The sequence below is a fragment of the Armigeres subalbatus genome, chromosome 2 (genome assembly GCF_024139115.2).
Source record: "Armigeres subalbatus isolate Guangzhou_Male chromosome 2, GZ_Asu_2, whole genome shotgun sequence".
Taxonomy (NCBI): Eukaryota; Metazoa; Arthropoda; class Insecta; order Diptera; family Culicidae; genus Armigeres; species Armigeres subalbatus.
The window spans coordinates 448626787-448650243 of record NC_085140.1 but is presented as its reverse complement, the minus strand read 5'-3'; the positions used below and the strand labels follow the sequence as shown (position 1 = coordinate 448650243).

At 41.4% G+C, this 23457-nt stretch overlaps 1 protein-coding gene across 1 annotated transcript in view; it reads right to left on the bottom strand.

Annotated features, from left to right (window-relative positions):
• Positions 1 to 23457, bottom strand: part of LOC134210433 (uncharacterized) — a 121989-nt gene that overhangs the window by 11158 nt on the left and 87374 nt on the right. Inside the window, exon 3 of the mRNA XM_062686478.1 lies at positions 7841 to 8011. Coding sequence (XP_062542462.1) covers positions 7841 to 8011 — 171 coding nt within the window. The remainder of the gene's footprint in view (positions 1 to 7840; positions 8012 to 23457) is intronic.

Genomic DNA, 23457 nt, shown 5'->3' with positions numbered 1-23457 from the left:
AGTTTAGTGACATGTGGTGATAGTAACAAAAGTGTAATAACACTATAGTCCATCAAACCCACGTTAATTTTTCCTGCCGAAGAGACATCTAGCGGACAAGACAAGAAATTTCACTCGCACGCATTATCTGGGACATTGTGTGTCTTGAAGACCCTAGCCACATTATCGCCATCAGTCATTGCCGGCAGCATAAGTTTCGTTCCCAATTACCCCATCACGTTAGACCGGCTCATTGAAATAAAGCGTTCTCACATTTCATCAGAATGGAGAATAATTGTGCCAAATGCATCCACTGCCGTAATCTGAGGAAGCGAAGTAACAGCCAATTCACAACATGCATGTTTGCCATTTTTCTGTTAAAGAGCTCGATGAGTACTACTCGTTAACACCATTTTTGGAAAATGACATATACGTCACTTTTTCAGATTACGGCAGTCCAGTCCATTACCAGCATTGACAGTGTTTCCTGCCGTTATGGGTACTGCGGAAGCATGATCCATATGAACTGCTCTGGAGTTTCAAGGGCATTGATGAATTACTTCACGATTCATCGAAAGAACCTCTATTGGATGTGCAGACTCTTTGAGAATTCACATCTTTGTTCCATAACAAACCACGCCGACACGAACTCTCCTCTAGCATCGAATCGCTTGAGAGCTTACAGACGGAAATAAAGAAGAGTTCAGGTGAACCAGTGCCATCGATGGATTCTTTAACGGGCGTTGCTGAATGCCAACGTGGTTCAAAGCAGCTTAACCAAAAAGTAATCTCCGTACCCATCAGCGTCAAACCTGCAAAGCAATTTTGGCTATATTTGTCCCGCATGAAACCAGATTTCTGAAATGGTAAAATCGAATTTGGAACTAGAAAGCGGTTCATAATTTGCCTTACAAGCGAATGGTCATTGATTCCATACCCAGCCTCTCCACCAAAACCCTCATCAGTCGCCGGATGCGCAGCCTATGCGGTGGCGTATTGGGATGCGCGCGTTACCGTCACGACTGCCTGATGACGACTGACAACTTGTTCTTCTCGGAGGCATTCCTTCGACGACTTGGCCGGCAGGAATTATGTTCCGAGAGGTTGAGGACTACGGTTCTAAAAAAAATCGGAAACCTTCCACCGCCAATCGAGTCCCTTCTTCTGACGCAGCATCACCTATCATAGCCGTAAACTGATTTCTGCGAATTCTAAGGCAGAAAAAGACTCTGCTGCCGTATCCTGCCTACCACACGCTGTACACATCCAGGACGCATTTCCAACAGTACTTAAGGATATTGGGAATAATAGTGAACGATTGCTTGTTTACGTGTTACAAAAACTACATCGACAAAGATCAGCACGGATTTTACCCGAAGCGTTATCTATCCACAAATTTGATACAGTTTACTTCCTCCTGTTTGCGGAGCATTAATTTAGGTTGGCAGGTTGATGCTGCATACATGGATTTGAAGGCGGCGTTCGACACAGTTGACCACGGAATTCTGCTCGCCAAACTGGAGAGACTCGGAGTGTAGACTGGTTTAGATCCTACTTGGGAAACCGTTCAGTCAGCGTAAAAATAGGTTGTTAATCTCATTTTTTTCCAATATTTCTGGAATCCCGCAAGGCAGCAATTTTGGGCCACTTCAATTTTCATAAATGACGCTTTCCTGTTGCTGCCTCTCACTACTTATTTGCAGACAGCACAAAAATAGTCAAAATAGTAAAATGTTACTCGAATTGATGATATTCACAAAACATGGTAAACATCTTTGCTGAGTGGTGCTCAAGAAACTTGCTAAAACTAATTATCGAAAAATGCAACATTATCTCGCATTCGACTACGTCCTCAACTGACAGACTCTTATTCGGGTTCAGCAAGCTAATGATCTTGGTGTTATCCTGGACATTGCCCTCACATTCCGTGTCCGCTATAACAATATCGTGACCAGAACTAATCGTCAACTTGGCTTTATGTTAAAAATCGCTGAGTTCAGAGATCCGATGTGCCTCAAGTCTCTTTATTGCTCCATTGTGAGATCTTTATTAGAATCGAATGCTGTTGTGTGGTGTCCTTTTCAAGCCAATTGGATTACTCGAATAGATGCCGTTCAAACAAAAATTGTGCGGTATGCACTACGCTTTATTGGCGTGACCAATCGAATTTGCCACCGTACGAGGAGCGCTGTCATCTTTTGAGAATCGAATCACTTGACGTGAGAAAAAGATTCGCCTAAGCAACGTTTGCAGGAAAATTGCTCACAGGTGACATTGATTGTCCGGCAAGGCTGGCCCAAATTCAAATATATGCACCAGAAAGACAGCTTCGTCATCGGTAATTTATTTTCCTGGAGTCGAGAAACAGCAATTAGGCTTTGAACGAGCCCGTCCGTGCAATCTGTCAAACTATTCATACTTTAACTACAAAATTCCTGCTGACGTGTTTCGACAAAGACTACTAGAAGTTTTCCGTACCGCCGGACGTTACCAACTAGATTTAGAATAGAATAAGTCGTATTCATTGAGACAACCATTGCCAGTTGGATAATAAACAACTAACTAAAAAAAAATAAAGGGTGTGAAGTGAGACGTCTTACTTCTCAATTTCCACTCTTCATTGAGAAGTAACTCGCTGCGAAAAGAGAGGAGTGCGGAGTGGAAAATTAGGAATGAGAAGTGAGAAATGAGGGGTGGAACGTCTCACTTCTCACTCTTCATTTCTCACTTTACATTTTGCTCATCTCACAATACACAGTGAGAAGTGATAAATGGAAGTGAGCAATCTCACTTTTTAGTCTTCATTTCTCAATTCTCATTTTTCATTTCTCACTCTCACCCGTGAAATGTGATGAGTCAGAAATTAGAAGTAACTGTTAAAATTGAAAAATAAGACGTTATTATTTCTTACTTCTCACTTCTCACTGTGAGAGAAGGGAAATGGAAATAAATTATTAGCAGTGGCTGGTTTCTTAGTTCCCGCTGACAGCTACCAGGCGCTGACGTATTACAGCAGCATGAAGTTAAACGCCAGGAATTTGTATGAGAAAAGATATATGGCTTTTCTTGAAAGCGAAAACGTGTGCCAAGGCGCATCCTTTCGATAAACTGATTTAAAAAACTCATGACTTCTAATGTGTCGCTGTATGCACGATCAAGAAAATAACTGGTTAGAAGTCCGTTCAGCCAAATAATATTTTCGGACAAATGATCCTCTCTTCTAAACGACTTCTTCTTCTTCTTCTTATTCTTCTTGTTGGCATTACATCCCCACACTGGGACAGAGCTGCCTCACAACTTAGTGTTCATTAAGCACTTCCACAGTTATTAACTTCGAGGTTTCTAAGCCAGGTTACCATTTTTGCATTCGTATATCATGAGGCTAACATGATGAAACTTTTTATGCCCAGGGAAGTCGAGACAATTTCCAATCCGAAAATTGCCTAGACCGGCACCGGCAATCGAACCCAGCCACCTTCAGCATGGTCTTGCTTTATAGCTTCGCGTCTTACCGCACGGCTAAGGAGGCCCTCTAACGACTATTCCAATTAAATACGAATGAGAAATGATAAATGAGAATCGAGAAATAAAAAGTGTAGAAATTTTTCATTGGTTTCTATCATTGAACTTACACAAACTGAACTCAAAGTAGAAGAGCAAACAATGAAGTATAAAACCGAAAGATATGGCAATTGAGCGACAAGTACGATATGTTCATTCAATAAAAGGTGAAGTGAAAGTATTAATCAGGGAACAATATTTTTTAGAATCATTATTATTTTGCCTAATGACCAGCCAGGAACGCCTTGGTTGATAGCGGTTTAATTTTACAAAGCCAGGTATAATAACAGCGATTTTAACATTGACTCTGTGGAAAGTGCGAAACACGAAATGCGAAATTAGTGAAAAGTGAGTCATACTCTATATTTCTTACTTCTCACTGTAAAAAGTTTGAAGTGCGAATTGAAAAGTGAGAAGATCGACATCTCATGTGATGTGAGACGTCTCACTTCGTACTCCTCATTTATCTATTCTTAATTTTATTTTCTCACTGACTGTTTTGTCTCCTTGTCTTTTTGTCTTCTTGTCTTCTTGTCTTATTGTCTTCTTCTCTTCTTGTTTTCTTGTCTTCCTGTCTTCTTGTCTTCTTGTCTTCTTGTCTTCTTGTCTTATTGTCTTCTTCTCTTCTTGTCTTCTTGTCTTCTTCTCTTCTTGTTTTCTTGTCTTCCTGTCTTCTTGTCTTCTTGTCTTATTGTCTTCTTGTCTTCTTGTCTTCTTGTCTTCTTGTCTTCTTGTCTTCTTGTCTTCTTGTCTTATTGTCTGCTTGTCTTCTTGTCCTCTTATCTTCTTGCCCTCTTGTTTTCTTGTTTTCATGTCTTTTTGTTTTCTTGTCTTCTTGGCTTTTCTTTGTCTTCTTGTTCTCTTGTCTTCCTGTCTTCTTGTCTTCCTGTCTTCTTGTCTTCTTGTCTTCTTGTCTTCTCGCCTTTTGTCTTCTTCTTGTCTTCTTGGCTTTTTGTTTTCTTGCCTTCTTCTCTTCTTGACATCTTGTCATTTTTTTTCTGCGATCATGAGACTGTTTTTAACGACAATTAATTCCCAGGCCATTTTGCCAAAAGCGACTTAGTGTCTAATTTGTCATTCCTCGCATATCGCAATAAAAGTCAACGATTTCAATCGTTCCATCGTTGTCATCACCACCCGGGACAAATGATGTTTATTAAAATAAACAACTCTTCACCGAATCGATTATTATTTATAACCCATCTCCTCTCGCCTGATGTATCTCCGTGTCTACACCCTTTGACGACTGGAGACAGCGATCATCGCTCAATTCGGAATACACCCAGGTTTTTTTTTACACGGTTGGAATTCATTAATTTCTCGGTTAACCTGAAGTTTTACAGCTTTTCAAATACCTCCTGAATTTTCTTTGATTTTTTGTGAATTTTTTGGTGGGGTTAACTCATTGCTGCATTGACCCTGAAGGTCTTAAACGACCAAAACCAAACCGTGTAAAAAACCTGGGTGTAATGCAGTGTCGTTTTGTGTATTGCCCTCCCCGCCAATAGAAACCAGCTCGATACAGAATTAATGCTCGGCGCGCTCCGCATTAAACGTTTGCATATTAATCACTTTAATGATCGTCATCGTTCAGTCTCGCTCGTTCCCAGTTGCATCCCCGCCTCCCAGAAGCTTCTTCGGCTTTCTATACCGAACCATACTGGGAACACTAGAAACAAACCATTAGAACAAACCGACCGCACTGGATATTGTTGTTCGAACTAAGAGCAGTCAATTCCGAGGGCTGGCGGCTGCCTCAGTGACAAACGGTACCCAATCGAGATTTTATGATCTTGCGGGAAATATTCTTAGGCGGGCAATCAATTTCTCGATGTCTCTTGGGGACTGCGCCTTGTCCCCGTGTGGAGGCAAATCCGAATGGCGCTTCGCGTTATGATAGGGCGCGGAACATGACGTTTTATAAAGCCATTAGTCATAATGGAAACAGCGATGCTTGGATTTTGCTCTATGAGGTTTTGTTACTGTGATTGTGTATGTGTGCGCACAGCTTCAATGGATGCTTTGGATGATTTTTCTTCAAAACTTCCCCATGTAGTCGTCATCCAGGAAATATCGATGCTCATCATTCATGTTGCACAGCTGGAGTCCAGTTTGTTATATGTGCGTACCAATATTCAATAAGTGGTATGTAGTTTCCAACCTTCAACCCTAGTAAACTAAAGTTGAAGTTGGTTAGAATTGTGCTGATTGCAACAAAAAAGGGAGTAAGAAACGACTATTTGAAACACAACTAAAAGAATCTGATGGTTTCAAACATATTCAAGTAAATACGTTCTGTACTATTATATACCAGTTGTGAACCTCTGTTACCCAGCATTTGCCATATGAACTATACTTTGTGCGAGAGTTGTGTAAAAGCAACTCAATCGAGTAAGGAGGTCCCTATAAATCATGACCACGTGCTTTTTTGCTTTGACCAAAGGACGCCGTCCAACAGATTGGACCAATTGCTTATTTCCATTCGTTCCGAACATATATATATTCGGCACACCCTTCCCTCACTCCATCAATTTCTTCTGAAAATTGACGACTGCTGTTCTGGGAGTGTGCTTCGGTGCATCATCGGCACAAACCTACTCATTCAGTTACGATACGTGAGTGGGTGGTGTTGCTTTTTTGGCAAACAGAGCACTCCGATACTCACTCGTCTTCTAAGAAACACACTCCATTCATTCTCCATTTGGCACCCTCCTGGGAGTGAATCATGTTGGCCCCGTTTAATTGAACTAGTTGCGTTGAGAAACCATCCCGAGCAGCCAGCAGCTCAGCGGTGCCGCTTCTTTGATCGATCGAAAGTGGAGGAGTAGTGCACCGAGCACACGCGCGTTTGCTCTCTGGCCCGCTTAGAAAAGTATGCTCATCGCATTGATTTACGACCATCTGATTACAATTAACCTTCTGTCTGTGCTCAAAAAAACTTACGTTGTCTGTGCTCTGGGGTCAAATTGTTGAAATTATAACTTTTTAATGTTTGGCCAATTTTGATTTTTGGGCTGTTTCGAAAGATAATTTAATCATCTTTCAGGTCGTTACCAAAGATTGACTATAGGTGGGCTGGTACATCGCGGGAGGGTTTAGTGAACAAGTACAAAACAGTGATTTTTCATGATTATTTTATTTAAATCCGAAAATCCTACCATTTTGAACTGCAACTTTTTTAAAAAGGCTATGCAGGAAGGCATGTGCTTTGGCATGAGGCGTTGATAAGTTTAGAACTCGGCCGCCAGGTGGTGGTATATTTGAATTCATTATTTTAGACTACTTAAAATATTCCGATATAAGGAATTCTCCTCAGTGTAAATATTCTTATCGCACAAATTAAAAAAATAGGAAGAAGTGCTCATTATATTGAGCACCGCTTTGTAGTGCTAGACATCCTGAACAATGTTGCCGAATACAACTTGAGTGTAGGTATGAGGGATCTTAAGCTAAAGCAATATTACATATATGCAAGAATATTGCAAGTACACTAGCGCCGCCTATTGGTAAATTTCCTTATTATTTATTCCGTCACATGACAGTCTATTCCCACCAGACGAACTTTGTTACAGACGTCATCTTTACAAATTTCAAAATTGTGCGATAAGAATATTTACAATGAGGAAAATTCCACATATCGGAGTTACTTGAGTAGTCTAAACTAATGAATTCAAATATACCGCCACCTAGCGACCAAGCGCTAAACTAATCAATGACTCATGTCAAAGCAGACACCTTCCTGCATAACCTTATTGAAAAGGTGCAGTTCAAAATGGGTAGGATTTTCAGATATAATAAAATAAGCATGAAAAATCACTGTTTTTGTACCCTTTTTTACAAAAACCCCTCCCCGCGATGTACCCGCCCACCTATAGTCAATCTTTGGTAACGACCTGAAAGATGAATAAATTATCTTCGAAACAGCCCTAAAATCCAAAATTGGCTAAACAATAAAATATTTATAATGATTTCAATTTGGGGTCAATTTGACCCCAGAGCACAGACAACGTAAGTTTTTTGAAAAAAGGACACTGTAGCGCGTATTTTCAAGCTTTTTCAAGCGAATTTGCACATAGGAGACAGATCTCGGCGAGTTTTACCAAACTACCAAAAATTAGGAGAATCGGTTGAAAACTAAAAAAATGGCAGCCACTCAAAGTGGCCTGGGGTCATATTGACCCCAGAGCACAGACAAAAGGTTAATGAAGCATGATTTATTTAAGACGCGATCGCCAACTTTTTGACAGCTTGAACGGAAAAGGGTAGGATGTTGGAGACGCAGTTCGTTCCCGTGACTTACCATGTGTTGGGGTGTTTTTGGTTTCTTCACCAAATCAGGTACTTTGAATGTGGTGACCGCTTCGATCACCTCGGCCAGCAGCAGTCCATCGCGGCAGTCGGCAGACAGATCGGAAACCTTCTTCTTCGATTTGGCCCGCTCCAGGTAGTAGTTGGCCCAGTCAGTGTAGATCTGGAAAAGGATAAGAAAAAGTTAATTGAAATGTGGAATTAAATTGAGATATATTTGTCAATTTAAATATGAAATATGAAAGGTCATTCCATAAGTTCAACCTTTTTTTCACCGAAATCGTCAAGTTTGTTTTTCTATTTTTGATCATCGAAGGTTGTTCTTCTATAGATCTGATTAAAATTTTATCAAGCAAAATGTTTGAATTGTGCTTCTCTATTTAGAGGTGTTCATTTAAGCCGCATTTTGTTTAAGGAACAATTCTCACTTAAGATTTCAAAAGGACCTAAGTAACATTTTTTTTTCATGTTAATTGCAATCAACAGACCAATATGAAAGCTTTTGATTGCAATATTCAAGTTATTTCATGAAATAATGGTACTTATGTCCTTTTGAAAAGTTAAGCGAGAATTGCGCGAGCTGTAACAAAATTGCAGCTCTAGTTTTTTGGCATTTAGCTAAGTGAAAAGAATTAACTATTTCAGCAATGCAAAAGCTTTAGCCACTCCATCTTGATGTAACCGCAGCATATTACTCGTAGCTTTGATAGGTTATCTATATATCTAATGGCACTCTAGAACTCAAATGAATTCATCTCTCCAGTATTTGTATTCTTCAGATCTTCTAGGAACGAATAGAGAAGTGTTTCATAAATACTACCACAAGAGCCGCGTTTCCAACAACAGCGTCATATATTCTAAACATTTCGCCATTTCCGGTGACTGGGAGTAAAAATAGCCCTTTCTAGTCAAGAGTGTCATTCAACATTTAGCGGCGATCCTTCAGTCCTCTTTCGTCTTGTATTTTTAGCCCTTTTTTTCGTCATATTCCGATCCGTCTTCGCGATGGCAACGTGCCGCCGCTAGTTGATGATTCCATTTCCCATCGCCACCGAGTGTGAGATCTCAAGTCTATTTGTTCCATTTAATCACATCTCATCAACCACGCACTTTTCCGATCTTCTCCAGCCAGCAGCCGGGAAAAAGGGGACTGAGAAAACAAACCGTAATGAAAAGGAAAAGCGCTTTTTAATAACCTCGCTACCGCGCTAAAACCATTGAAAGCGGCTTCTGTCACTCGGCTGGGGCTTCTCCTCCTTCCTTGCTGTCATCCTTTCCATTGAGGTTCTCGTACCCGGAACGACCGACGACGACTACGCCATCGGCGCGGTAGACTGGGTGATGAGCTGATTAAAATCTAACTTCACGCTCCATCATTTATAATGAAGTGTGTGCTCCAGCATCCTGGCCGAGTCGATGAGGGGAAAATGGGAATCCTCACCATAACGAGGGAGCAGGCAAAAGTGTGAATATGTTGAGAAGATAAAAAATAATCTTCTTAAAAAGTGTCTTCTCCCTTACAAGTGCGACCGATCTTCGCCATCCGTCGGAGTCTTCGTCGCTGCATTCGAGAAGTCGGAACGCACACGGCTAATGATGACGCCCTTTTTGCGCTGTTCGGTCTCTAAGACGACGCAAGGCTGTGAAAATGAAAAATTGCTCCTTCGCACGAGGAATACCCCAATCTAGGGCTGCCGATCTGCACAACTCCCCACCACCGACCGGCATTGCGGCACACAGACACGGAGTATTAGAAGCCACAGTTAGTGTGAAAATGAGACATTGTTACGCTTTCCTCGTTACGGCCGATGGCGGCCGTAAATGTTAGCTCGTGTACTTGTTAAGGTTAATTTTCCACGTTTTTGCGGGTGTCTGCTTGGGCTGTGACGTGATGAGGAGGGAAAACCCTGCACCGACTCGACTGTCGGTTGTTGTTGTTGTTGAGCGGTTTTTCATGCGTGTCTTTTATTAGATAGAAGTAGAAGGACGGCTTTCAGACGAGTGTCATTTATCTGCTCACGAGGGGGGCTAAGTGGGGGCATTGGAAGATCGTTTATAGAATAATAAAGGTACAAGTGTATAATGCTCGATATTTGGAATAAGTAAACACGGAAGTTTATGTGATATAGTCCTGTACGAAGCGAGGTCGTTCCTACCTAAGCTTTAATATGCTGGCTTCAAAGCAAAGTCAAGTTTTAACACTAATAAAATGGTTACATACTGAATGCTGTTAAAAATATTCTATGTTAGTTTTAACACAAAGTTTGTTAGTAGTGATTAAATAAACTCTTTTCAAGCTTCCATTACCTGCGATAGATTTTTCGTCGAGGAAATATCGTCGTTCGATCCCTGACCACTGACACACCGGCCCAACATTTTCCACAATTTATTTTCCTCGCACTAACCCCCGAATATTCCTCACCCGCCACTATTCCACACCACTTTGGTCATCAACAGGTCCCCTTCTTCCGCGGTAGCGCATAAATCCTACTGATGAATCCCGTAAATCAATTTTCATGCTCCGAAATTGAGTCGAGACCTCACGCATTGCCATTCGGATTTAAAATTTCACGTTTTTGTGCAAAATTGCCACCTTTCCCAGCAGGTACCGCCTCCGATGTCGAATGTGTGTGACTCACTTAGCACTGGAAGGCGGGTTGGTCACTTCCGTCGCATGACACCACTGCTGCTGGGGACCGATTCCGGACGTGCCACTAGCAGGTGTATAAATCAGGGATTTCCATTAATAATTTGCTTCGTATTCTGTTTTGTCGCCACTTCAAAAAGATTGAGGGCTACATCCGCGATGCCACGGTTTGTCATCAAAAAAAATAATAGCAAAAATGTAAACGTTGATTGCAATCGGAATTCAACGACGGTTCAGAAACTAACTATTTGAATCTTCTACTAATAAATCACATTTGTTCGGGAAAGATTCTTGATTGATTATTTCATATTTGAAGAACCCTTTCAAATATGAAATAGAAAATCAAGAAACCAACATTGAAAGATTTTTTTGATTTCCTATGGAGCACTTTCCGAATCGACCCATAATCACACACTGCTAACGCTAAATTTTGATTGTTCAACTGATTGCTTTCGCGTGACAGATTGTAGTTTAGATGGCTTTCGGCGGTGGCTCCGATTGCGCGAGTTGTGGTGGAACAAAAACAAAAAGGTGGCACATTGCCAAACTCCAACGGACTACACACCAACTGGCACTGACTGGCTCTCGGTAATGCTGTCAAAATTGTCTGACGGGGTATCTACCTGTCCGCGAATGGGGAACACTATAACAATATCCACATATCCAATGTCAATGGGGTCAGGAGGGGCAAGATGACGAGACGAAGTTGGTACTCGATGCAGTTCAGCCAGGTTTGTGACACGAAAATAGGTGGTATAGAGCTTTCCCAGTTTTGACACAATTGCTTCTCAAGTTAGGAAGAAATCTATCAAGTTGTGAAACTCGTGTCTACCTACCACAAATAATTACTTCCCTCAGATTTTTTTAATTAATTATAATTTTGTGTTATTCCGAAGTTTTAAAATTTTAAATACTTTGTGAAAACTTTGGTATGGAGATGAAAGAACAGGAGAAAAAGCTATTTCTTGTGTTACCATTTAGTCTTTTTTCTAAGATATGAAAAAGTCTACAAGACATTTCTCATTTTGCCTTTTATTTGAAATATTCAAAAGGAAAGTTCAATAGGGAAGAATTCTCGTAACCAGAGATGTCCTACACAGTTGGCTAAACAGTTGTTATTTTCATTGTCCTGATTTTCTGTTGACTAAAGGCCGTCTTCAGTGTCTTGTACTTGACTCGACTGACACACTGAAGACGGCCTTACTGTTGAGGTCGAAATACGTATCTGTCAGGATACAATTAAGTGGTGGAATTCAATGGGATTGTTCAAACTCGTCTTATGACAGGTGAAAACATTCCACTAAAAAGCTCAAAATAATTTTCTTATCAAAACTGCTCATTTATTTTTCACAAGTCATTCAGTGAGTGCAACTGGATATTTGGATTTTCTAAATGACCCTTCGATCTGTCAAAATAATACGCCGGTGGTACGCGGGCGCGTGCACAGCAATGACATTTCAAAAACTAAAAAATCCATCCATTAGTTGCACTAACTGAATGATTTTTATTTGATTGTTAAAAATTGTGGAGATTTTTTGCCAACTTTTGTAGGACATCTCTGCTCGTAACTGCAAAAAGTTTGATAAATTAGAAAAAGAACGACAGAAATTATGGTGAGCCACAGTCCTCACCCTTTCAACGTCATTGACGTCTCAGCTGTAAGTAGAACTATCTTACCACACTTTACCTGGTAAGCCGGTACGGACTTGAATGGCAGCAAGCACTATCCCATATGTTCATGTTTTGCGCGAACTAACTTCCCACGTCCCTTACCGAATTGACCAGCGAAATTATTACCGTTGCAATACGGTAGCCGTCCTGGCCGTCGAGCCCTCAGGCGGTGGATCGAGAAGATCCGACGCGCTGTAAAAAAACAGGCGTAAGGCTTCGCGTGACTTGAAGAGGCTCAACCCTGAGGCCAGATGCCTTGGAAACATACAAGGAGAAACACATGCAATGTAAGATAGCCGTTAGAGAAGCAAAGGCTAAGCAGTGGAAGGATTTTACAGGCAGTATAAACCTGGCTTTAATCGAATCAACGAGTGATTGCGATTAGTGGCAAATCAAGGGCGGTCCCCATACACCTTGACCTGATAAACCGAACAATTTCTGATCCCTCACAGGTCGCCAACACGCTAGGCGAATACTTTTCCTCTTTGGTGGCTACATATAAATATCCAGCCGAGTTCCAATGACAACATTATTTCCGCCAACATCCGCCATTTCTGTTCAACAGAAACCAACCTTTTTCAGCAGGTGAGTTGGTCCATATTCTTGCGAAGTGCAACGTTAAATCATCCTGCCGTGATGAGTTGGAGGATTCCATGTTGAAAAGGCTTCCCTCCCGTCACGAAAGATCTTCTTCTAAAACTTGTCAACGAAGTCTGGGAAAGCCGCACCTTACCTGACGAATAAAGAAGGAGTTTTGTGGTTCCCAACCCGAAGAACAGTGTTACAAGTCAAGATGCCACTTAGTTCAGGCCTATCTATTTAACCTCTTGTGTTACCAAAACCGTTGAGAGAAAGATCAACCGTCGATTAAGGGAGAAGATGGCAGCTGATGGAAGGTTCGATAATTAAAAACACGCTTTTTGCCCAGGTTACGGCACCAGCACGTACTTTGCCAACATGGGCACCGTGTATCAAATCGCATATGAGGGCGGCAAGCATGTTGATCTGGTGTCACTACTAATAGCAAAGGCCTTCAGTAGGGCTTGGACGTTCATAGTCCTTCGCAAACTTCAAAATGGAGTATCACTGGCAATATGCTTGCTGTTATGCATAATAATGCACCCAATTTGAACATTGTACAAATAATTACAAAATCTGAATTACAAATCCATGATTGTGCGCTATTTCTAGCAGAACAAAAACATAATTGCGATAGTGAGGAGATAAGCGCATTGAAAGAAATGATCAATTGCTTACATTCCAAGATTTGCCTCAAGTAATAAATGTTTTATTTAACAGCTTTGTAGATGCCCTAGTATCTGCTGAAAAAATCGGGTCCATCGGCACCTTTCGTAGTCGCAACACGTGCCTTCATAAAAAATTACCTTTCAGGCCGGACCTTCCAGGTGCTGATCGGCGGCAACGCATCGGAGAAATTTGCCGAAGAAACTGGTGTTCCTCAAGGATCGGTGTTCGCTATGATCGGGGTTTACGGCGTCCTACCTGCAAACGTGTACCTGTTTGTCTACGCCGACGACATTCTCCTCGTCGAAGACGGAAGTACCCCTTGACGAAAAAGGATCAAACCACAGGCGGCAATAAGTGCAATTCACCGCTGGGCCTTTTCCGTTGGCTTCGAAATGAATACTGGTAAGTGAATCCGGTCCGGGGACCTCACCAACCTGCATGACCGTCCATCAAACTCGGCATTGAACCAATCCAGAATAAGAAAATTGATCGAGTTCTTGATGTGAAAAACCAATCGACAGCTCACCTTCACACATTTCCTAATGAAAACTCTGGCATCAACAACGGACACACCCGGTTAACGGTAAGTCAAGCGACGATTGAAAGTCTATGTCCCAGAGTAAAACTGCTCCGCTCAACGGAACTTTAGGAGTTAAGAAGGTCGGTCCTCGAACTCATCGCTACACGTTTCCGGGATCACGAAATACGCTATTCGGCCGAGGTGCTTTGGAGTTCCTGACCAGGTCGGCGGCAGTCTTGTTCCTCAATGAGGTATTTTCTCTTTCGAAGATGCAGACATGGTGTGTATCAGTGGAGAACACTCTACGGCTGCAGGTTTTCATCAACAGATGCCTGCTATAATTCGGGCCTGGTGGCCTCACAACTGGATCTCAAACAACGAGCTTCATCGTCGTTGTCACCAGAGGCCGATAGCAACAGAAATTCGGGATCGAAAGTGGCGCTGGATCGGCCAAACTCTACGTAGGGGCGGAAACCTAATTTGTAAACAAGCATTAGACTAGAACTAGAACGACTTTGTAAAGTGTTCAAAAAGTGTCGTCGGTCAGAACCGGGCGTCGCTTTGGGACACAAGAAGATCGATCTTTTTTAGAAAATTTAAGAGCTCTACCGGCTCTTGGCTCATGGAGCGATTCAGCCTCCCAAAAGGAGCAAATTGTTCACTCAATCGATGATTGTTATGTTTTCTAATGATTCTGTATAAGAACCTACCAAAACCTGTAGAAGAACTGGGCATATGCGAAAATGCTAGATTCTTATACAAATATGGTAAGAAACCTTACAATTTTGAAAGCATTTCTTGCAATATTTTTTTGTAGGCATAGTAACCGCTCAGCTTCTGAGACGTGCAGACGTGTTTCCGATTGCGCTCTTGGAAAGTCAAGTGATCGAATACAGTGGTTAAAGTTCGATTCCGTCTGTGCCGCGTCGCGCGTTTTAGTGATCCGCGATGAGGCGAGAAAATACTTTTCGTATTGACTATTCGAGTTTCCCGGTGAAGCCGTCATTCGAAAAGGTTCACGGCTTTTGCCGCACGGTACTCGGCCTGAAGAAAGAAGAAGTGTTGAGACTACAGTGCCACATAGGTGAACAATGTGCGTTCGTCAAGGTTGACAACCTGGCGCTCGCACAACGAATAGTGCAAGAACATGACGAGAGGCATGAAGTGGAGCACGCGGGGAAAAAATACAAGCTTCGCATCACCATGGAAGATGGATGTGTAGAGGTTAAAGTACATGACCTGCCAGAAAACGTCCCCGAAGAAAAAATCGTGGAATTCTTGAGTGCGTTCGGTGAAGTGTTTTCGCTGCGAGAGCTAACATGGGAAGAAGGGTTTGAGTTCGGTGGGATACCGCTCGGCATTTGGTCGGCCCCCCTAGTAAATACTGCAAAGAGCAAGCGCATACTGGCATATCGTGTGTCCAGAACAAAAAGCTGCTAGTCCAGAAGAGCTATGCGAACGTGGCGAAGCAAACTGGGCCACGTCAACCACCGAAGAAGGCGAACGGTGCAAAACCCCCGAGCGCCAAACCGGTCGGTCAGCGTTCTGTTGCTCCACCAGCAGCATCGCTGGAGGCTTTCCCCGAGCTGCCACAGCCAGCCGTCGAGTCAGACCGAACCGTCTGGCTCAATAAACCCAACTGCAAGCCAGCCGACTGCGCCCATTGCACGAACGGTGTCTCCCAACCCGTTGCAAACACAAATCGCGCGCAGCACATCGTCGTCGTTGCGCACACAACCACAGATCGCTGAAGTGGTCTTGGTTGAAATATTCAAAAAGCCAGCAAACGCGATCAAAAGACCGAACCGCCGGCAACGACACGGACGATTCATCCACATCGACGAGAAGCAGCCGAAGCCGAGGACGCCCGCCCGGCAAGAAACAGCGATGCAACGACGGTGACGACGAGCAGGATGTGGACTTTCTTCCATAAATGGCTCTCACGTCTTACAACCTCGCATCCATCAACATCGGCACGATCACGAACCCCACAAAACTGAACGCACTCCGAACCTTCATAAGCAGCCAAAACCTCGATATCGTGCGTCTGCAGGAAGTCGAGAACGAACAGCTTTCCTTGCCTGGCTTTGTCGTTTTCGCGAATGTGGACCACACGAGGAGAGGCACAGCTGTTGCGGTGAAGGAGCACATCCATGTCACTCACATGGAGAAAAGCCTGGACAGCTTACAATTTTTTGTATAAGAATCTAACAACTTCCCATATGCCCAGTTCTTATACAGTTTTTGGCAGGTTTTTATACAGAATCGTTAGAAAATCGAACAGTCACTGGGTGTACTATCCAAACTCCGGGTCGGTCATACAAGGGTCTTCCACAATTTCGGTAGAAGACTTTTCCGGTCTCAGAGCAAATTGTGTGGAGAGGATAATAGTGTAAAGCATTCTGTGTGTAGATGTCCCATATACGGCCATCCCCAGAAGCTCTATGACGTAACTAGAGTTCTGGTCTAGGGGTGGGCATTGCCCCTGCTGGAGAGATATTTTTTTAAGGCGATATAGAGCATTGCACGCACGGGCTTCCAAGGTTCTTTATATGCTTTTGTTGCTCATTTGTCATGTTGTTAACATCATTTAATAAGCGAACAATTAAAATGAATTTTAGTAATGGTGTGATTGAATCAATACGTGTCTAATTTTCATATCCATTGTGCTAATTAAAGATAAATGTGTGGAGCAGACTGAGGATTCTTCGCGATGTCCTTTTATTGTATCTAGTATCAGTGTATTTATTTTTTAAATGATTTATTCACAAGGTTTTCTTAATCAGCTTTGCTTAATGTTTGTATGATATACGGAAAACTTGGAAAAAGTTTAAATAAATCTCAATTTCATGATAATTTTTAGAGCACTTTGAAGATTGGGATGGCCGTGCCGTGTCGATGCCGTATAAGGGCTATCGGGGATAGAAGGAGTTCTGTTGTTTTCTCACGCTCCATATAAATAAAAAAAAACATAATTTAAATGAAAAACAACTTACATTGTGAGACGGGGAGCCCAGAAAAATCTTTCGCTTAATAAACGAAGAAATTTAGATTTGTTGATATTATGGGGTCCATAATAAGAAAATTTAAATGCAATCTATATTATTATGAGTTCAGAATCATAATACTTTCATGCTAAAGAATTGGGGCTTCGTAAAGTATCATACACGACTGAGCCTACCAAATAAATAAACTACTTAAAGTATCCTAATATTTACACTAATGTTTGAGATTCTGCGAGATTTTTGTCATTTTTTTTTTGTTTTTTTAATTCTGGAAATATTTTGAGCATTTCTGAATAAAACATTGAGATCCAGAGGGATTTGAGATCCGAACTCACTTCGGTTTTAATAGGAGCTACAGTATTCTGCGAGAAAATCTTGTAAGTTTTCGTCGGAGTTCATAGTTTCTGTAATTACACAATAGTTAGTGGGAATTCGGAAGGACCATAAAATGAACAAATCTAGGAATAATTCGACTATTTCTATTTAACTAGAGTGATTTTAAAAAGTTATTGTATAAGTTCGTCACTCATTATTCAACTGGTTTATAAAAGTCTATTCTTCCTTATTCCACAACTTTGTATCTGTTCAGATCTAAGTTCTCCCATACAAACATATTATCTGGACTTGTACGGACATTCTCCAAAAAAAAAACTTTATAAGAATTTGGTCAACTGTTTTGTGGCATCTTCTTCTTCAATGGCTCTACATTCCAACTGTAACTTGGCCGATTTTTAAATGATTCTATAGATTAAAATATAAGTAAAAATCCATTTCCGGAACTGAGAAAATAATTCAGGATTTCATTAATCCAGCGTGTTATCATGTTATGGAAATACACCATGAATACAAATCATGATTTCATGATTTATTTTCGTGTAACGCAACCAATGCGTTACGATTTGGTTGTTGAGATCGAAAAATTTAAAAAAAAAGTTCAACAGGGATTTGAACTCGAATACACTGAGTGAGAGTTCGGCGTGCTACCTCTCAGCCGTTCTAGCTTCTTGGGGGAAGTGTTCTAAGTATAAAGCTATGTCCATTTAGAATCCGGAATAATAAAATCATCTGTATTTCGGTAACGGATTGACGTACAAATAAAGTTAATATATCAAAACAAGGGTTATTCACTGTACTTCAACGAAAAAATATTGATACAAATTTCTTCTTGTTTCTAGTGAAAATTTGTACTTTCTTCTTTATTCCTCTCATCAAAAGTTGCACACCTCCGGAGTCAACTTCCTTGGCACATTTGTTCCACATTTTGGTCATCTAAGTCGCGTCCCGAGCTGTTTTTCCACTTTTCTTAAGCTTCCGCTTCATTAATGCCCAAAATGTCTCGATGGGCCGGAGCTGTGGGCAGATGCGTGGATTTATGTTTTTATCGATGAAATCTTCGTTATTATCGCGGAACCAATGACTTCCCGGCAACTCGCCAAATCTGGCCAAAACTTCACGGGACCTTTATGGGCTTTATGGAAGGTAGTCCGCGGTTTTTGAGACATTGCTCCTTGTACAGCTTCGAGTCCATCGTCTTATTCGTCACAAACACTTAGGTCTTTGCTCCACAGCTGCTTATCCCTTGCCAAAATCATCTGTTTTTTTTGCAAGTTTGTCCAAAAAGCAAACTTAAACTTCACAGAAACTACTCCTCGTGCCGTCGCCATGTAGAATTTTTGGCTAGGAAGCTGTCCGAAATCCATTTCGACTTAGGTTCCATCGTCGATGAGCAGGATTATCAACGTGGGTGTGCAGATTTTATCCTCTCCTTTCGGCTTCCATCTGGAATAATTTTTGACTCGCTGCACGAAACATCATGTAATTTATACCACAGCAAGTGGGCGCCTAGGTAGACAAACCGCTGTAAAAGAATTCTTGCAGCGGTCACTTTCCGTGCCACGGCAATACAATAAATGATTCCGGATTCTAAATGGACATAGATTTAACACGTTATGCATTTTGCCAAATGATGAGGATTGCGTAGTAACATGAATAATGTTCCGGCAATCATGAATTATAATCATGATTTCATGAACTGACATGATTTTTTATTTATGATTGTCACGTTTTGCTAACACTTAATGGCAATGGAAGTTATTGGCATTGAATGTCTGAAAAATCTGTATGAAAATGTATATGAAAAATCTGTGAAAAAATTATGACTTTTATTTGATATTTTGAAAAGACCAGTTAAACTACTTCGACGGAGTTTTCGGTGGTCGGGTACTTCAACGTGTAACTTGAATTCTGGTGGGTCCTTTATCACCCACCAGTAATCCAAGTTACATGTTGAAGTATCCGGCTACCGAAAACTAGGCCTTTCGGAATGCTAGTGGAGTAGACGGCTCTGTACAAGGTGCTTCAACTCTCGTTAGATGTTTCCAGGTGGTCCCCTGAATACCGTATTGGTGCAAGCTAGATGTTGACGACGAAGAAACTCAAGAACTTGATACGTAACAGCGACAGCGTTCTCGAGTACATGGTCCATATTGACTAGTACCTGAAAAACACCAAGTCGCTCAATAATCAGTCGGTTCCACTCGAGCAAAAGTGGAATGTGGAATAAATTCGAGGATCTCCAGAATGACATCGAGAGCATGGAGGAAAATGAGGAGAACATTCCAGAGCACCAACCACTCAGGCCGAATTCGAATTGGAGTACTTTGAGGTAAGAGCAGGGTTAGCGAGGGAGGTACAGTAAGGCCAAACGACACAAGTTCCAAATATAGAAGCCTCTGTATGCTAGCGCTAGCAAATTTCGACCTACGAAAGTTTCGGTCAATTCAACGGCTGAAACGAAGTCACTGAACTGCTTCGCATGTAAACCCGAGCAGGAGAAATTGACTCAATAATACTTAATTTTGTTATTGATACCATACTCTGTTATGAACTAGCCCTGCATAAGAGGTAAAATACCAAAGGAATTAATACCAAAAATTAATATGCTCAACACTTGAGCCATAACATGTTCTGTTATTAAATTCTATTTCAATACCAAATGCATAACAAAGTATTGTTCGTTTGGTATTGAAATACCAAAGCATGTTATGCCTCAAGTATTCTGCATATAAGTTTTTGGTATTTACCTTCATATGCAAGGCTAGTTCATACCAATGTCTGTTATCGAGGTCGTCGTATCTGCTCGGGAAGTATAGCATTGAATTACTCAGTGCCCTTTAGGAGTAGACAACGGCAGTAGCTATCCAATTGACCTTTTCGTTAAAAATTGAATCTTGTTCTATTGTCTCAGTCGATTCATTAGCTTATTTATGGTCAAATTTCCCAAAAACCCATATTTTTATAAGCCGCTAATTATTTAAAAAATCGAAAACAAAAACAGAAACAGTGCTGAACGTGTGAACCGGTCTGAAAAATTCACCCGATATTCGTGCAAAATCGGGCAAATGTTAGGAAATCTTGAAAAATAGCAGCACAGCGGTGAAAACATGAGTTCTTGGATAATTGACCTAAAAAAATAAAGAATCGATCGAGCAATTCAAAATTTTCGACGAGAATGGTCAATTCCAACTGGTTCTGCAGTAATCGAAATCATTTGATACGGGACTGTTCATCAAAATATCATTGCATCCTGGATTTCCTGGTTCTGGTTTTATTTCCACTTCTATCTCTTGTTCGGCAAGGAATGAAATTGTAAAACCTTTCACATCATCATCAAATGTCAGTGCTTCGAACTATGGTGTATCTGTTTCAAGTATGAATACTGCCCACGGTATTGCTCAATGTAAAGGACGTTTGGAAAAAGATACACCAGGTAAGGGCACTTCTAGACTCTGGTTCGCAGGCCTACTTGATGTCGGCTAGATTCTGCAATCTGCTTCAAGCTTCACGGCGGGACAAAGGCTTATAAGTCTCAACTAGGTACTATTTTTAATAAGATGGAGAATTTCTTAACTACAATGGAATTTCTGGTGTTACAGCCAGAAATTCCATTGACGATCAGCCATCATACTACGATTCTGACGCGAAAATGAAAACCTCCGACTGCTATGGCTTAGGCTGATCCTGGTTTAAACGTCTCTGATCCGATCGATTTGGTCGTAGGTGGACAGTAGTTCTCCGAATTCCACATAAGCGATGGTGGCTGGTTCCAAGTTCGCAAACTCGTCAATACGCTCGCAGTATTTGCCAACACGGGATTTGGATGGATTGTTACATGGAAGGGCAGTCGCGGGTTAGCTGCCAAATTGCGAAGGTGGTATCTTTGCCAAGGCAATCGAACGGTTTTGGGCGGTGGAAGAGTCTACGGTCAACCAAACAAAACCCAAACGGGAAGAAAAAGATTGTGCGGCACACTTCGTTAACACAGTCTTTTCTAAGCACATGAATATCGACAACATGGTTGGGGTTGGAGATTTTATCCCACGGAACGGCGATTGAAACTGAACTGTGATCTGCGATTGCAGTACAGTGACTTCATGATGGAGTACATTGAGCTGGGTCACATGAAGCACATTGGAGTGGCGGATGACTCAAGCTTGAATGAAGCCAAAACTCTACACCATTCTGTACACCATGTCCAATATATTCTCATACACTTTTTCATCTCGTCATAGTGGTGATGCTATTTTCAAGCGCGAAAGTGTAGCTGAATGTCGCAACACTATGCTTAGAAATATGCACGGAGAGGACGATTTCGTTCTACTGAAGGACGGAATGACTGCTCATACAACAAGTTTGATCAAAAGCTGGTAAATTCCCTTCCAGTTAGCAGATTTTTTTTGTGGTCATACGTGCTGTTGAGAATAGTTGATTTCTTCGCGCATGCCGCTTGCAATGGATAAAAAAAAACTCAAGCTGGTCAAAACAATTTATGGCAACTATATTCCGGAACACATGCTGTAATTGTTTCAATTTGGACCAATAAAATCCGAATAACTGATGTGAAATAATCGAAGTTTGAATTTGTATGAGAATATATTGGTCACGGTGTATATAAGGAACCAAGCTCTACGACAAAAATAAGTGTGGTCTTCGAAGGATCAGCGAAAACGATCACGAACTATTCGCTGAACGTAGCACTACTTATGGCGCCAACTATAAGATGGACTACTTGAACTAATGGTTTGTATCCAAAAACATGTCATTACCCTGGTGGTAGACGTTGCAATAATGTATCGTCAAATTTTGCTCCATGGCGAAGATAAGCCGCTTCAATAAGCTCTTCAGCGATTTGATTTTTTGGAACCAATAGCAGTTTAACAATTACAAACAGTCTATTATGGATTGTACCCGTTGTCGTTTCTCGCTACCCAAGGGCTGAAATAACTGGCTTGCGAATATGCTGCCAGCTCTGGAATAAGATTTTTATATGGATGACTTCCTGCCTGGAAGCATTACTGCTTCAAAACGTAGTGCAAGAGATGTTGAAAAAAGGAGGCTTCGGAAACAATTTTCAAATAATCCGGATGTCTTGAAAAATGTTCTTACCGATCGAGCCATGAGGCTCTTGTTAATGAAACAACTCCAGACTTTGGAGAAGATCAGAGAATAAAAAACTTTCCAATTTCTATTATTTGAAACAGATCTATATACAACGACTCTGTTCAAAACGATGATATTGGCTTTTTTGGTTTAATTTATTTTATAGGCTCGAGATGCAATCAGGGCATTTATTTATGGCATTTACGAGCTCAACTCCATAGAGCTTGATGTTGTGAACTGTGCCCGCTTTTGACTTGCTTTATCCTTGTTTGGTAGTGCTCAGATCATATCCGAAAGTTTAATGATATTTTCCCTGAAATTTGCTTATCCAAGCTCCGTGTGCTCTACGAGATGAACCAGCCTCAGGCTGAAATTCTCAATAATAAAGAGAATTAAAAAAATAGCTCCGTCTGCGTTTGATATTGATCTTGACATCTTTTCTCGCCGCCATCAACCGGTGCACATCTCTTCTATACATAGTGCTCAAGAATATGAAATTAGTTTCGGGAACCATTTTTGCTTTGCAGCTCAGAGTGATCAAAACAAGAAGGCACTGTATCATGAAAAGCCATTGAGGAGACATGCAGCAGACAGACAAATTTGTCAGATTGCAGATATGTGGATGAAGTGCTCTGCATTTTCATGATTGATTTTTGTCGTGACTGAGCTCAATGGAAGCGTAATTATGTCATTTTGGGGGCTAGCTCGATGAAAATCGTGCTCTACTGGTATTATGCTAAGTACTGGAAAAATATATGAAAAGAATATGCATGTTCCTCATTGGACAATTTCAATTCAACAGCGAGAACAGTTTGTATAACAAAAACGAACGAATGTCAACATTGATCCGCCCACATCCGATTCCCTTTTAGAGAAAAAATATATCAAATCCAACTTCATCAAGGTGGGATGTACGACAACGGCGACGAGAGGCAACACGAGTTCAAATGTCAACAAACAAGTCTCTGCCGTTCAATCAAGATGCTTATCAAAGCGTCGAGCCGGTCGTCTGAGTTGACTGCGAGCACGTGATGGATTCCCATTCCCATTCTGCTCATTCGTCAAACCACAAGGGAAAC